The 16,414-nt window shown below is 38.3% G+C and overlaps 2 protein-coding genes across 8 annotated transcripts in view; one reads left to right on the top strand and one right to left on the bottom strand.

Moving 5' to 3' along the window:
• RIF1 (replication timing regulatory factor 1) overlaps window positions 1-16,414 on the top strand; it is a 61,827-nt gene that overhangs the window by 7,998 nt on the left and 37,415 nt on the right. For all 7 annotated transcript variants that reach the window (XM_036318660.1, XM_036318664.1, XM_036318663.1 and 4 more), the window contains 5 exons: window positions 1,768-1,860; window positions 10,560-10,698; window positions 13,623-13,774; window positions 15,441-15,558; window positions 16,214-16,387. In XM_036318660.1, coding sequence (XP_036174553.1) covers window positions 1,768-1,860; window positions 10,560-10,698; window positions 13,623-13,774; window positions 15,441-15,558; window positions 16,214-16,387 — 676 coding nt within the window. The remainder of the gene's footprint in view (window positions 1-1,767; window positions 1,861-10,559; window positions 10,699-13,622; window positions 13,775-15,440; window positions 15,559-16,213; window positions 16,388-16,414) is intronic.
• LOC118661106 (RNA-binding protein 12-like) lies at window positions 4,947-8,461 on the bottom strand. Its single transcript, XM_036318666.1, is given in 3 exon segments — window positions 4,947-7,594; window positions 7,597-7,909; window positions 7,911-8,461. Coding segments are annotated over 3 exon segments (2,823 nt in total). The 5' UTR covers window positions 8,277-8,461; the 3' UTR covers window positions 4,947-5,450.

Raw genomic sequence — 16,414 nt, 5'->3', positions numbered from 1 at the left:
TGAAATGCTTAAGTTAGTGTAGGCATACTGCTCTTGCACTACAGTAAGGAAGGGAGCTGTATGTATTCAGCGTTACTATGATCCAGGCATTTTATACAATCCCTAGTGAATATTGATTGAAAGGGATTGCATTTTTGGAAAAGGGAAAGTATTAACTAATTCAGTGCTATTTTATACATTTAATGCTCATAAATGTATCAGCTGTGTAATTTCCTAAAGTTACTATTTGCCCCAGGCTTTAGGTTTTTCAACCTTTTTTCTTGTAACAGATATTTATTGAACACTTATTATATGTTGGGTGTTGTTTTAGACACTGAGTATACCAGTGAACAAAAGGAATTGTGGAGCTTATTTTCTAGTGGTAGAGATAATAAAGCATATAGTAGATTTAGTGAAGAACATTATGGAGAATAGCAGGAATTAGACTGGCAGAGTGTCATTGGAGAAGAAGGGTGAAGTGATCAGGGAAGAAAAAGAATGAGTATTTGAACAGTGATTTGAAGGTGATACAGAGGATAGCTCTTTGGAGGAATCATGAGAGCAAAAGGCTCTGCTCTGATGGTTGTGTTTAGTGAACACTGAGCAGTATAATAGTGGAATTCATGAAGGTGAGGAGTAGGAGATGATTTCAGAGAAACAGAGAGCCAAATCATATTGGGGGTCATTGTAAGACTCGGTTCTACTGAAAATCATTTTTGAAGGTTTGAGTCTAGGAGTGGTACTAACTTGGGTTTTAAAGGAATCGCTCTGCCTATGTTGAGCATAGACTCTAAAGGGGATTGAGTAGGGGCAGGGAAACTAGTTAGGGCATACTATAGTAATCCAAACAGTGAGGGAAGCTTCCAGATTCTAAATCCTGGGGTTTATCTGTTCATTTTAAAGTTACTTCATACTAATGTTTGGAGTCTAATGAAGTATCTCCCTTGTTTTGCAAGTTTTTTATTCTGATAAGTTTATTTTTAAAAGCATATGCAAAATTCTTTATAAATTTGAACTGCAGTTTCTCAGTCTTATCCATTAAGCTATTAATGTATTTTTAAAGTTATCAGAGTGATGAAAAACATTAACTTGAAATCTAATTAATGATATGCATGCTGAAGTTTTTAGGGAAAAGAATAATAGGAGAAAAAAATTTAAGCTGGATTAATGCAAGAATGGCCAGATTGTGTTAATAAAAGCATTAGTAAAATGTTAATGGTGATTTATATTTGGACATCCTATCTAATAAAGAGGGAATATGCTAGTTGACCCTCACACTGTTGCAAAGATGGTGGTGCCCACAGCCAGTAAGGAGGGAATATGCTAATTGACCTCCCTGCTCTCAAAGATGGTGGTGCCCACAGCCACAAGATGGCCGGCAGGGGAGGGCAGTTAGGGGTGACCAGGCTGGCAGGGGAGCAGTTAGGCATCAATCAGGCTGGCAGGCAGAAGCAGTTAGGGGTAATCAGGCAGGCAGGGGAGCGGTTGGGAGCCAGCAGTCCTGGATTGTGAGAGGGATGTCCGAATGCCTGTTTAGGCCCGATCCCATAGGGGTCCCAGTTTGGAGAGGGCGCAGGCTGGGCTGAGGGATCCCACGCGCGCACGTGCACAAATTTTGTGCACTGGGTCTCTAGTTTATTATAAAACTCAGCTTTGCTATATGTAAGGAAGTTTTCCTTATAAAACATTGGTTAAAGTTATTTGGCTAAGATAATCAGCCAATTTGACACTGCATATTTTTTCCTTTCTAGGAGTCCTTTTGGTAAATATTTTTGCTTTTGTTTGCAGAAATTAATTTCAGAACTCCAGAAGCTATTTATGAGTAAAAATGAGACATATGTTTTAAAATTATGGCCTTTGTTTGTCAAACTTCTTGGGAAGGTAAGTCCATATCTAAAGAATAGTTCAGTTTTACATACTAGATCCTTTCATTTCTTAACTTTATTTACATAGCATAGTCAATCTTCATTACTCATCATACCATATATGCAAATTTACCTGTTCACTAAAATTTATTTGTAAAGCTAACATCAGTACTTGTTCTGTATAATTTCTTAAATGTATTACTAGTGTGTATAACAGACATGCAGAGTGGCAAAAAAATTTGAGTTCCCCAGTACGTTTGTGTTCCCAGCTGACCATGAATAAGGTTATGCTCTGCCATTTTGTTTGAGTTCTCTATATTCTCTAGACAAATGTCCTTTTCATGATCCATTTAGTGCCATATTTTTCACATTTTGTGCTTTATCTTGACGATCACATCATTTAATGGCCTCCAAGCATAGTGTTGAAGTGCTGTCTATGATTCCTAAATACAGAAAGACTGATGTGCCCTGTGAAGAAAATATGGATATTAGATAAAGCTTTGTTCATACCTGAGTTATAAAACTTTTGGCCAGGAGTTCAATGTTAGTGAATTAGTGATACACAGTTACACACTGGCTAACGATGTTTAGATCAGCAACAGACTGCATATACTATGGTGATTCCATAAGATGATAATGGAACAGAATTCCTATTGTCTAGTGATACCATGTGTTTGTGATGATGCTGGTGTCAAACCTGTGTTGCCAGTCGTGTAAAAGTATATTACATACAATTTTGTATGGTACATAGTATTCGATAATGAATAAATGACTGCTAACTGGTTAGTATATTTATTGTATTATTACTATTTTAGTGTTATCTTTCTGCTTATTAACAGAAACTTTCCTGTGGAATAGTATTCCATGTTACTCTGGCAGCAGCCTCATACATCTTGGTCTTACATCATCTTTTGATTGCATCATTTTCTCTTGTGCTTGATTTAATCTCATTTTTTGTACATTAGCATAATGTGCAGGTATACAGCCAAGAAATTGACTATACTATATAGCCTTGGTGTATAGTAGTCTATACCATCTAGGTTTGTGTAAGTACACTCTGTAATGTCTGCACAACAGTTGCCTGATGTATTTCTCAGAATGTATCCCTATTGTTAAGCAGTGCATGACTGTATAAGTAAGGTGTCTTTTAAAAAATAATCCTAAAGCAAGGTTGTGTATTGATTGATTAATGAAATCTGACCAGAAGCTCAACGGAACCTAACTCTGCATTTTTATTAGGAGTGATGGCTCAGTATTAAAGGTGACTTAACACATTGTATGCGGGAAACGTATTTATACGTTCTACCAGTGTAGTAGAGCGCGGGACACGTATTAATACATTTTTTTATAGACTAGCGGTAGAATGCGGGTAACGCATAAATACGTAAACTAAAGTTATCATAAAGCTTTTTTGCCTGATTTTCAAGGTCCTGGTGCCACTTTCTTACAAATGAGCTTGTAACTTGGCACCCACAGCATTCACTTTCTCTTTTTTTAATATTTATTTTTTTTTACAGAGAGGAAGGGAGAGGGATAGAGAGTTAGAAACATTGATGAGAGAGAAACATCGATCAGCTGCCTCCTGCACACCCCCTACTGGGGATGTGCCTGCAACCAAGGTACATGCCCTTGACCGGAATCAAACCTGGGACCCACCAGTCGGCAGGCCGACGCTCTATCCACTGAGCCAAACCCATTAGGGCCGTCCTCTTTTTTTCTTAACATGGCCCTATTTGTAGTAGAGCTTGGCCTTCTGACCAGTCATGTCTGACTTTGAGCATTTATGAGCTCCTCAACTTTATTTTCTCTTTTTCTCATGGTAATCCCAGTACTAACCATAGTGTTATGGTGGTAACTCAGTATATTTGTTTTGTGGCATAGTGATGGCTGTCCAGCTGCTTGGTAAAGGAGCCCTAAATTTTTTGGATCTGAGATCCAGGAGCCAATTCCATACAACTCACAGGACAGTAAAGCGTTTAAGTTTTTAATTTATTTTCTAGGTTTTGCTCTGTACTTTAAAGTAGTACTTACATTTTAAATTTTTTACTTTTTATTATAGTTTACATTCACTATTATTTTATATTAGTTTCAGGTATACATCATAGTGGTTAGACAACCATATACTTTACAAAGTGATTCCGTCCGCTTCAATATTTCAAGTACCCCCTGGCACCATACATAGTTGTTAGCATATCATTGTGTATATTTCCTATGTTGTCCTTTACATCCCCAGCTTTGTGCTTTTTTTTTTTATAATTAAGTTATTACATATGTGTCCTTATCCTCCCATTGCCCCCCTCCCCCCATGCCCTCACCTCCCCTGTTATCTGTGTTCATTGATTAGGCCTAAATGCTTGCATATAAGTCCTTTGGTTGATCTCTCCCCCTTCCCCCCACTCTCCCTTACCTTCCCTCTGAGGTTTGACGGTCTGATCTATGCTTCTCTGTCTCTGTTTTTCTTCATCAGTTTATGTTGTTCGTTATATTCCACAAATGAGTGCGATCATGTGATATTTATCTTTCTCTGACTGGCTTATTTCACTTAGCATAATGCTCTCCAGTTCCACCCATGCTGTTGCAAATGGTAAAAGCTCCTTTTTTACTGCAGCGTAGTATTCCATTGTGTAGATGTACCACAGTTTTTTAATCCACTCATCTACTCATGGGCACTTAGGCTGTTTCCAAGCTTTGTGCATTTTTAAATTGGGTGGTTTGTTTTTGTTGTTGAGTTGTATAGTTCTTTATTATGGATATTAATTCATTGTCAGACCTGATTTGCAAATATTGTTTCCCATTCTGTGGGTAATCTTTTTTTTTTTTTTTTTTCCTCTCACCGGAGGATATTTTTCTATTGATATTTTAGAGAGTGGATGAGAGGGAAAGACAGAGAGAAACATTGATGTGAGAGAAACACATCAATTGGTTGCCTCCTGCATGCGCCCCAATCAGGGCCTTGGCCTGGGAGGAGCCTGTGTAACCAAGGTACGTGCCGTGACTGGAATTGACCCTTGGGACCCTTTGGTCCACAGGCCGACACTCTCTATCCACTGAGCCAAACCAGCTAGGGCTTTGCTTTCTTTTTTTTTTTTTTTCTTTTTTTTTTTCTGTATACAGAGATTTTATTTAATTTTAAAAGAAAATAAAGACTTTAGACAAAGCTTTGATCCTATAACAAAGCAAATCTGTCCAGCTTTAAACCAAATTCCAAGAGTAACCAACTTATATTTTTCAGCAGCTGGCAAGAGCACCCTTAATGAGCTCTATTGACAATTCTATTTTCTTCATCCCATATGGTACAAAACAAAACCAATCTAGACTCCTTGATAAGCTTTATGTCATCATTTGAGTTTTACAAATCGTTTCTCTAATGGTATGCCAAAATCATTTTTGTGTTCTCTCCACACAGTTTTACTATAACATACAGCAATGTTTATCCTGGTTGTGAGTCTTCTGTAAACAGTCAACCAATGCTCTATGTTATGAAAACCAATCTATATGCAATAGAAACAATCCACAGGTTCTAACCTGGAAATACTAGGAAAACAATCTGGATGCATTAATCACAACACTTTGAATAGCTACCCTACAAAGAATTGATTTGAATAGCTATCCTAATACAAGTTTTACTTTCCTTGAGCCTATAGGTCTGTCATTCAAATCAGTGACAGCAGCTGTGGCTTCATCCTGAGATTCAAAGGCCACCATGGCTTCTCCTGTAGGCATACCTTTTTCATTGTATTTTAAACAAACTGAGCCTGGGATCACTTGATAGCCATAAAAGAAATCTAAAATCTCATCAATAGACACAGTAAAGGGCATGTTCTGCACTTTAATTACTGTAGGTCCTGGTTTTCCAGAACTAGATCCAAAGCCAGGGGGACCACCAATGTGGATTGGACCAGGCCCGGGCCCGGGCCCGGGCCCAGGCCCAAAGGCTGGTGGTCCACTCAAATATCCTGGGGCATTTCCAAGACCCGGAGGGCCACTTCCAAAGCCTGGGGGACCACCTGAGCTACCAGGGCCATTTCCAAAATTCTGAGGACCCCCTCCAAATCCTGGCCCACTTAAATTATTTGGTCCACCTCCAAAACCTGGAACATCCAGTCCCAGACCAGGCAAACCACTATTTCCAACTGAAGGCATACCAGGCCTAACATCACCAAAGGCTCCTCCTAATCCTGGAGGAGGCAGTGGTGGTCCAAAAGCATTTGGCCCACCAAAATTACCAGGAAAATTAAATGGAGGCCCGTTATTGGCCTCCTTAGATCCTACAGTCAAGAAGGCATGCTCTTCACCTCCTGCATTAGGCATTCCTGCATTGGGCATTCCCGCATTGGGCATCCCTGCATTGGGCATCCCCACACTGGGCATCCCCGCATTGGGCATCCCCACATTGGGCATTCCTGAATTGGGTATTCCAGCACTGGGCATTGTAGCACTGGGCATTCCTGCATTGGGCATTCCAGCACTAGGCACTCTAGCACTTGGGATTCCTGGAACTGCAGGATTACCTGGCACAGGCATCTTTAACCCCTTTTTTCCTTGGGCAGGGGGATTTTTCTCAATCTCTCTCATATCTTCTAGAGTAACTACATGAACAAAAGCTTCTCGCCCATTAAGTTTTTTATGGTGCAAGCGTTCAGACTTACGTGCATCATCTTCATTTTTAAACTGAACCAATGCCTATCCTAGACCTTGCCCATTGTTATCAACAAGAACATGGACAGCATTTTCATCCACTGGGATTCCTTCTAGGAACTGAAGAACATCCATCTTGGTAATGCTGAATGGAATATTTGTTATGTGAGCACAGACTTTGGTAGAGCTGACATCCCCCTCCGGATTTAACATCATTTCTCTCTGGTCATAATTGAAGTTCTGGAGTCTTTTTCTAATCATATCTATCTTTTCTAGCATACCTTTCTTAGTAATTGGATGAACCTGAATAAAACGATTGCCCATGTGTTGTTTATGACGACACAGAGCAGCCTTATAGTCAGCCTCATTCCTGAACTCCACAAAGCCTTCACCAGTTGCTTTCCCATTGGGTCCATACGCGATATAAATACTATCTTCCACAATATCCAACTTTTTAAAAAAATCAATGACATGTTTGTTTTCAGCTTCAAATGGTAGCCCTTTCAAGTAAACACAAAAACCAGCCTCATGTGGTGATCTTGACCTTTTCTGCCCACTGGGCGATTTTGACCTGGGAAGTGTCTGAGGAGGGGGATGGGTTTGTCCAGAGGGTCCTATACTTTGCTTAAAAGTGATATGGCCTCCAGCAGCTACCCACTGTCTCTCTGTCGCAGGACTAACTTCCACATAACGTATCAGCATCCTGTTTCGTTTCAAGGCTTCAAATGTATCTTGAGGGGAGAGAAACTTAACCAATCCATTCCCATTATTTCAACCTACATGATCTTTCAACAAATGCACTGCATCAACACGGAGCCCATGAAAAAAATCTCTGACATCATTTTCCATTGCAGAAAAGGGCATTCCATGCACACTGACATACAGATCATCAGGGTTGATGGGAAGTGGTTTCACACTGCTTTGAGAAGTCATCTGGATAGGGTTAACAGGATTCAGTGGACCCAGAAACACAGGGTTCATGTTACTGTTCAGATTCATAGGTGCTCCAGAGCCATTCATTCCAGCAGGCAGAGGTGCTGCAGGTGGTGGGTTTAAGGGCGGCATGCCCGACATAGGTGGCAGTGGAGTCAGGGGTGGCACAGAAGGGACTAGGGAATTGGGGGCACTGGAGGCACGGGAGGCAAAGTAGGTACTGGAGGAGGAACTGGTATTGGGGGAATGGATGGCATTGGTGGCAAAGATGGCATCGCTGGAATTGGAGGAATTGGTGGTGGTGGGACTGTGTTCATTGGAGAGGCTGTACTTGAAATGGTTGAGCTAAACGTTGGGCTCCCAAATGAAGTCCCCATATTTGGAGGAGCCGTTCCTATGCTGGCTGTGGAAAATGTCTGTATGTTTTTGTTGCTTTCATGAACAGAAGTGGTGGCAGTAACTACACTGTGTGAAGGATTATTAAAGCTGGGTACTTGTTGTAGGCAAGTTAACCCTGCCACTCATTCCTGAGCTAGGTGGTGGTCCTGATCTACTAGCATTTGCTGGTGGTATATCTAAGTTGGCAGTTTCAAAACGCCTACGACTCAGTTCAATCATATTCTGCATTTCCGTTTTACTACTCAACAACAGTGTTACTTTTGACCCTTTAATTGTACCACCTGTGCGCATCATACCAAGCCTTGCATCTTCATCAGTGGCAAAAACGATGAAAGCCTCACCCAGTTCACCCCCTACAATATGCACGCCCCCATCAGGAATGGTCAATCCAGAGAAGAAGTGGCGAATGTCCATGGTCCCCGCCACAATTGGGAGATCTTGCAAACGGATGACCATAGCCATGCTGCGCTAAAACCACACACACCTGATAAAACAAGAGATGTATTCTCTTAACTAGAAGTAGAGGCCACGTCAATCCTGTGGGCAACCAATTAAAACCAACTTATAGACGGGGAGAACTGCGCGGCACCCGAACCCAGAGCCGAGTTACTCCCCAAGAGAGCGCCTCCGCCCGCGGCCGACAGCCCCTACGCCGGGCTTTGCTTTCTTGATGGCATTCTTTGATGCATAAGCTTAAATTTGATAAAGTGCATATAAATTAGGTAAATAGATAACTTTCTTTTTTGTGTGCTTTTGGTGTCATCCATGAAGTTGTTGCCAAATCCAGTGCATTAAATCTTTTTCTCTGTTTTCTTGGAGCTTTATAGTTTTAATTTTAGTTTATAAATTCTGATCTTTGATCCAGTTTGAATTTATTTTTGTATATAAGGCAAGGGTCTAGCTTTAATTTTGCACGTGGCTATTTCATTTTTCCCAGCACCATTTGTTGGACTGTCCTATTGAAAAGTCTCTAGGCACATTTATAAAACAACAATTGACAGTATATGAAAGGACTTATTTGGGGGTTTCTATTTTATTCTATGTTTATTCTTATGTCACTACCATAAGTTTTAATTACTATAGTATTGTAATAAGTTTAGAAGTCTCGGAAGTGTGAGTCCTCCAGCTTTATGTTTCAGAAGTGGCTATTTGAGGCTCTTTGCAATTCCATATTGAATTTGAAGATTGGTTTGTTTTTTGTTTTTTTTCTGTGAAAAGGGCTGTTGGAATTTTGATAGAGATTGAGTTGAATCTGTAGATTGCTTTGGGTAGTATTGATATTTTAATGATAGCAAATCTTTCTACCTATGAATGTGGGATGGTTTTCTACTTATTTAAGACTCTAAATTTCTGCAGTGTTTTGTAGCTTTTAGTGTATAACTCTGGCTTTCTTGATTAGATTTATTCCTAATGAGTATTTAATCTTTTAAGTGCTATTGTAAATGGAATTGCTTTCCTAGCTTCCTCTTCAGATTATTGCTGACATGTAGAAATAGAACTGATTTTCAGGTGTTGATCTTGTACTCAGACTTGTTGAATTAATTTTATTAGTTCTAGGAGCTTTTTTGTGAATTGCTTGTGATTTTCTAAGCCAGTTTTTTTCTGTTAACACATTGTATGAGGAAACGTGTTTACACGTTTTACGTATTTATACGTTCTACCAGTGTAGTAGAGCGCGGGGCATGTATTAATACTTTTTTTATAGACTAGCGGTAGAATGCGGGTAACGTATAAATACGTAAACTAAAGTTATCGTAATTTTACTGAACGTTGCCTTTTGCGCAAAAATGGCCCGCGCCACCTGTTAGCGCGCGATAAAAACTACCCGCAAACAATGTGTTAATATATTCTGTTTAGGTTATATATGGTTTATAGCCACTTATGAATTAACTAGAGGCTCAGTGCACAAATTCGTGCACATTGGAAGGAAATTAATTAGAAGGTGGCCGGCAGGGCGGGACTGGGCTAGATGGGACAGACACGCCCTGGAGCCAACCTCCTTCGGTCCCTCCCTAGCCAGCCGCACCTGGGGTGACCGGGGCTCGAAGGGCATCTGCGGAGTGAGCGGGGTCCCTCCGTCAGGTGGGGTCCCTCAGCCTGGCCTGTGGGGGTTGGACCGAAACTGGCAGTCTGACATTCCCCGAGGGGTCCCAGAATGTGAGAGGGCACTCTACCAAGTTGCTGTTGCTCGGCAGCACCTACATTGAACATCTGTCCCCTGGTGGTCAGTGTGCGTCATAGAACGGTCAGATGGTTGCTTAGGCCTTTATATATATAGATATTTTACCTTTTTATGTATTTTTTTAGGGTGCATATTTATTTGTCCTTTATCCATTTTTCCCTTAACCATTTTTCATACCTGTTTTATTTACTGTATTTGAAAAGGTGTTTTTATTAGTTTCAGGGTTTAACATTTCTTATTTTTTCTTTAATATTGATTCTATTTTTTTTCCATGTACTCACTTTTTGGTATTATGTTAGTAAAATTTGTTTTTAATCTGACCTTCCTAATTTTCTCTAATGTTTTAGAAATGCTTTGTGTGTTATGTATTATCTGCTTCTTGAAGTTTTATATTTTGTGATCTTGAAACTTGAATGTGCATACAGAATTTGGTACTTTAAAAAATGTAAATTCCTAAGACTTTTATGTAACTGAAACAGAATGAATTAGACTAGTGAATCATACTAGAGCCTTATATATTGTTTCAGCAAGTAAGTAACTTTTTAATGATTTTTCCTTTTTAGACCTTACATCGAAGTGGGAGTTTCATTAATTCTCTGTTACAGCTGGAGGAACTGGGATTTCGTAGTGGAGCACCCATAATTAAAAAAATAGCTTTTATTGCTTGGAAGAGTTTAATAGATAATTTTGCGTTAAATCCAGGTAAGTAATATTTTAAAATTTTGAATATTTATGTTCAAAAAGTATCAAATACCATTTGTGGCACTCTTAGTACATGCCAACACTTAGTTGAGCACTTTACCACCTATCTCATTGATTACAATAGAACTGAGGTACTAAGTATTTTTACTATTTTGGAGAGATTATGTAATTTACCAAAGGTCACAATAGATGATAGGAAACAATTGTGATTGTTATGGAATAAACATCACTGACTGAACTTTTTAAAAAAATATTTTTTTTTTATTGATTTCAGAGAGGAAGGAAGAGGGAGAGAGAGAAACATCAATGATGAGAGAGAATCATTAACTGGCTGCCTCTTGCACGCCCCCCACTGGGGATCGAGCCTGCAACCTGGGCATGTGCCCTGACCGGAATCGAACCCGGGACCCTCCAGTCCACAGGCCAACGCTCTGTCCACTGAGCCAAACCAGAATGGGTGACTGGTGAACTTTTTTTATCTTTTAGGACATTTAGAACTGTACCTAATAGTAGATTAATATTAATATACTAGAGGCTTGGTGCACAAAAATTCGTGCACTTGGGGTGGTGGGGGGGGGGGATCCCTCAGCTTGGCCTGTGCCCTCTTGTAGTCCGGGAGCCCTCAGGGGATGTCCGACTGGATTAGGCCCGCTCCCAGGGACATCCTTGGGAGCGCACTGACCACCAGGGAGCAGCTCTGGCTCTGTTCCCTATTGCCCCACCACCAGTGGCCTCCCTCTGCCGGAGGCAACTGGGGTGTGGGGCCTTTGGGGGACAGCGCCGGCCTACGAGCATCTGGCCCCGCCCCCCCGATCGCCTCCCTGCCGCTGCTGGTCGCCACTGCCCCCTGATTGCCATCCCCTCCCTCTGCCTGCTGGCACCCACTTTGGCTGGCCTGGCGCTGCCCGCTCGCCAGCCCTTCCCCCCACCCACTGGTTGTTCCACTGTTTGGTTGATTTGCTTATTAGGCTTTTAGTATATAGGACGTGTTTCCTTTTGATTTACCTTAACCTTAACATCCTATTATCCTAGTGAAGGTGTTTGATATAGATAGATAGATAGATAGATAGATAGATAGATAGATAGATAGATAGATCGATCTAGATATATAGATTTAGATATAGATATATAGATATAGATTTAGAGAACGAATGTTTAGCACAAAGGTGGGTCAGTATTAGTACCTATTTAACTGGGTAATTAATCTTCAGTATAATAAATACTGTATATTTCCAGATCTACTAAGTAATGTGGATTTCATCCTATATATATTTTTTTTCTACCAAAGACCATTAATTCTTTCCTCTTAATGTGTTTTATAAAGTGATTATTTGCATTAACTATCATTACTTTTATTGAAAATGTTGGTAAAAGTGCATTGCCAGGCACCAGTTTTAATTAGAAATGTCACTTTCTTTTTTTGTTGCTTATGAACTATTAGCATGAGATAATGTTCACGACTAAGTCTGTTGGAATTATAAACAGTTGAATGTTACAGCATAAAATAGGAGGGGTGTAAAGAAGATGAAGTAAGTCTAGAGCTAGAGAGTCTCTGACTTGTATTATGGATCTAGGAAGTTATTAACAAATCAGGTGCTTGACTTTCTTTTCTGTCATCTTCAGTATGCCTTAGTTGCAGACTATAGGAAAGAGGGAAGGCAGAGAGCATAAATAAACTTCTCAGCTAAGTTGGCTATCCGTATTGAGCATTCTAGAAATCCACATTCATCACCACTTAATTATCATTCAGTAGAATGGCTAAACAGGAGACTAGATAAAGAAGTCATAATTGGGCAGCCATCAGTGTTATGAATGAAAGCAGGTCTTGTAACTAAAAGAAAATGGATTGTATGGCAGTTGGCAATCTCTGTTACAGGGTATTTTTTTTGGAGCTCATAAGTAGAGGATTTGTTCTCACAGTAGTCTGACTTCTTACTTCAGAATCTTTTTTAAGTCTTTTTGATAAGTTACTTTAGCACAGACTGTCTTTTTATGTATTCCCAGTCAACACTCTCACACTATAGACTTCTGATATAAATATTTTGCTTAAAGAATTAGATTTCATTTTTATGCTGAATTTTAATATGTAATTATTATTAATGTAGACGTAGGTTTCCAAAATCTAATGGCAACAACGGTTATAATGCTTGATAAGATAAATTACTAGCAAAATTTAAAAATAACCATTTTTGACAGAATGTAAAAAATGCCTCTATTTTTTAAAATAGCTTTTTATTGGTTTTAGAGGGAGAGGAGAGAGAAACATCAATGATGGGAGATAGTCATCAGTTGTCTGCCTCCTGCACACCCCCTACTGGGAATTGAGCTCCAAACCCTGGCATGTGCCCTGACCGAGAATTGAACTGTGATCTGGTTCATGGGTCCATGTTCAACCACTGAGCCACACCAGCCAGGCAGTAAGCCTCTATTTTTTACCTGTAAAGTGGAGATGACAAGAATACAAAGCAGCTTGGACAGTTTCTCAATGTTTTGGAATATCGGGCTACAGTTCATTGTGGAGGACTGCTCTGTATTGTAGGAAGTTTAGCAGCATTTCTGAATGCACCTCACTAGATGCCAGTAGTGTTCTCCATACCCTTGCTTCTCAAGTTGTAACAACCAAAAATATTTTAGACATTGACAAATGTCGCTTTATTGCAAAATCACCCATGGCCCTCAGTATTTAATAAATAATACTTATTCCTTTTTTATTGTTGCCTTCCTAACTATTGTGGTCTAGGTGTACTGGAGTTTGTCAGGGGAAAATTTTGGGTGAAACAGGAACACCTATTGATTAAAAATTTTTTTATAGAATTTATTCTCTTGATAAAAAAGGACTATTGCATATTCATTCTTTAAATGTAATCTTTTACTCTTTACTTTTAAATGTTTTTACCTGGGTGCTTATTTCATTTTCTTTTAAGAAATACTATGTAGTGCGAAAAGACTAAAGTTGTTAATGCAGCCTTTGAGTTCCATCCATGTGAGAACAGAAGCTCTAGCTCTAACAAAACTAGAAGTCTGGTGGTATTTGCTAATGAGACTTGGACCTCATCTTCCTGCTAATTTTGAACAGGTAATGTTATAAGTGTTGATTATAATATTTTGTGTTTTCTTTCTTTAATCTTTCAGTGTTACTTTTGCTGTTTTAGCCAACCACAATATATAGATCTTTTTTCTTGACAGACTTGTTCATTTCCCTTAAAGGATAAGCCCTTTTAATTAAAAAACACTTAAATATCTATTTTTTAGAGACATGAAGATTTTTAAAAAGGAATTTCAGAGGACTTAGAATATAAAAGAGTAGATTCAATATTACTAAAATAGAAATCAAATGCTATACTGGGTAGATAACAAAATGGGATTCTTATTTTTGTTTCTCTTTTCAAGGCTACATAATGATAACCAATCATTTAAATCCCATCATTGGTTTACAGCAGTGATGGCGAACCTATGACACGCATGTCAGAGGTGACACGCGAACTCATTTTTTTGGTTGATTTTTCTTTGTTAAATGGCATTTAAAATATATAAAATAAATATCAAAAATATAAGCCTTTGTTTTACTATGGTTGCAAATATCAAAAAATTTCTATATGTGACACGGTACCAGAGTTAAGTTAGGGTTTTTCAGAATGTTGACACACCGAGCTCAAAAGGTTCGCCATCCACTGGTTTACAGTATTGTTGAAATAATTTTACAAATTTCTTTAGCTATTGATATCCTCTGGGCATTTAAACCCAGCTTAATCTTATCTATACCTCTTTGTTTTTGCAGTTAATCCCATCCTTGGTTTCTGAATTTTTTTATTGATTTGAGAGAGAGAGAGAGAGAGAGAGAGAGAGAGACGGACAAACATTGATTTGTTGTTCCACTTATTTTATGCATTCATTGGTTGATTCGTATATGTGCCCTGACTGGGGATAGGACCCACAACCTTTGTTGTATGGGGACGATGCTCTAACCAACTGAACTGGCTTTAGTTAAATTTAAAACAGGACAGGTGCGATAACTTTTATCTTTTTTATTGCTTATCTTGGATTTTCAGTATATTTTAATTTTGGATCTGTAAGTCCTTGTCTTCTAGTCTGTGTAAATATCTGATAAGCAGTGAGTATATTCTTAGAAAGGGAGACTTTAAATATACTTTAACTTTTAAAAATTTAATATAAAGGCTTTTAAACTTGGTGGAAGATGAAATAATTAAAATTGGACGTTGATAGTATTATATAATTGGGACCGTAATATTTTGAAATTCTGTCATTGTAAGGTCCTATTAGGCTAACCTTATCCAGTTGTCCAACACATTTATTGGCATAATTTATTCTCATTGGCTAGATTTGACTGGTGCGGAATGATCTTAGAAATGAGTTTGAAGTTGTCTTAGTTCATATATTTTTAGCATGTTTTAAAAAAAAGCTTAAAATGAGTCTGTCTGCCAATAGCATTAAAGCTCAGGTAGATGTTATTTGCAAAAATTATTTGTGTATAATTTGGGATTTAGAACTGAAATTTATAGAAAGTATGCATCTAGGGATAAATACAGTTTAAAAGTTTTCACTTGTCCAAATTTGTTTTTTCCCTGTGTATTTAAAGAGCTCATAAAATTCAACATTTTAAGAGAATTTATACTGCTGCTTAAAGAAAATCAACTGTATTATGCAAGGCTTTCTTTAACAAGAAAAGAAAATTATTCAGTTTACAAATAATATTTTCCTTTTTATTATTATTACCCTAATAGGTTTGTGTGCCTCTAATTCAAAGCACAATAAGCATTGATGCTAATGCTTCACCTCAGGGCAGTTCATCTCGACTAGCTACTTCTCCAGGCTTAAGTCCTATGACCCCTCAACACAAAGGTAAGAGATAGTCATACTTGTTTTTTTATCTTTTTTTTTTTTTAAATGCTTTGGCTGATGACTTTGTTCAATGTTAATCACATGAAGTGAAGGACTTCATAATTTTGGCCCCCTATCACGAAGTTCAAATATATATTCTCAATTGTTAATGTTTACTGCAGTGATTGCATTGAATTGTTGTAGTTGGAAAAGATCAACTTTTTCCCAGTACATTATGTGAGGTACATTACAGATAATTGCGTTGGTTTCAGAGCCAGTATTTTAAGGGATATTATTAAAAACAACATATTAAGAGATGTAAGAAATGTGGCTTAGCATGTACACCATGAAAGAAAGTTATTTGCTATTATTATTTTCTGTTAGCTGTTCTGAGCCAAAATTTTATACTTAAGTTTAAGGAATGCCTGCATAGTAATAATTCAGGCATGGATTAATGCTTGAGAATTATATTCATTTAAATGGTGTGTAACAAATAATCTTGTTCTTAACTTAATATTTAATTGAAATTCTGTGGGTTTTAAACAAAAACTTTCAACTCTTATTTGAGAAACACTATTTACATTTGAAGGTACGTTTCATTGAAAGGTAGTAACCAATATATTCAATTGGGTAGATAATTTAAGCTTACATAACTTTTTTTTTTTTTGCTTTAAAGGTGCTTCCCCATATGGAGCCTCAGTAACCACCCGGATGAACTTGAGTTCGAATTTTGGTGTAATGGCCACAATCCCCTCTATTCAACTTTTAGGACTTGAAATGTTACTTCATTTTCTGTTGGGTCCAGAAGTTTTAAGTTTTGCTAAGCAAAACAAACTTGTACTGAGCTTAGGTATTTGCTTTAAAAATAATTTCAGTT

Source organism: Myotis myotis, unplaced genomic scaffold (genome assembly GCF_014108235.1).
Source record: "Myotis myotis isolate mMyoMyo1 unplaced genomic scaffold, mMyoMyo1.p scaffold_m19_p_8, whole genome shotgun sequence".
Classification (NCBI taxonomy): domain Eukaryota; kingdom Metazoa; phylum Chordata; class Mammalia; order Chiroptera; family Vespertilionidae; genus Myotis; species Myotis myotis.
Note: the sequence above shows the minus strand (reverse complement) of the source record. Positions and strands in the feature narration are given on the sequence as shown.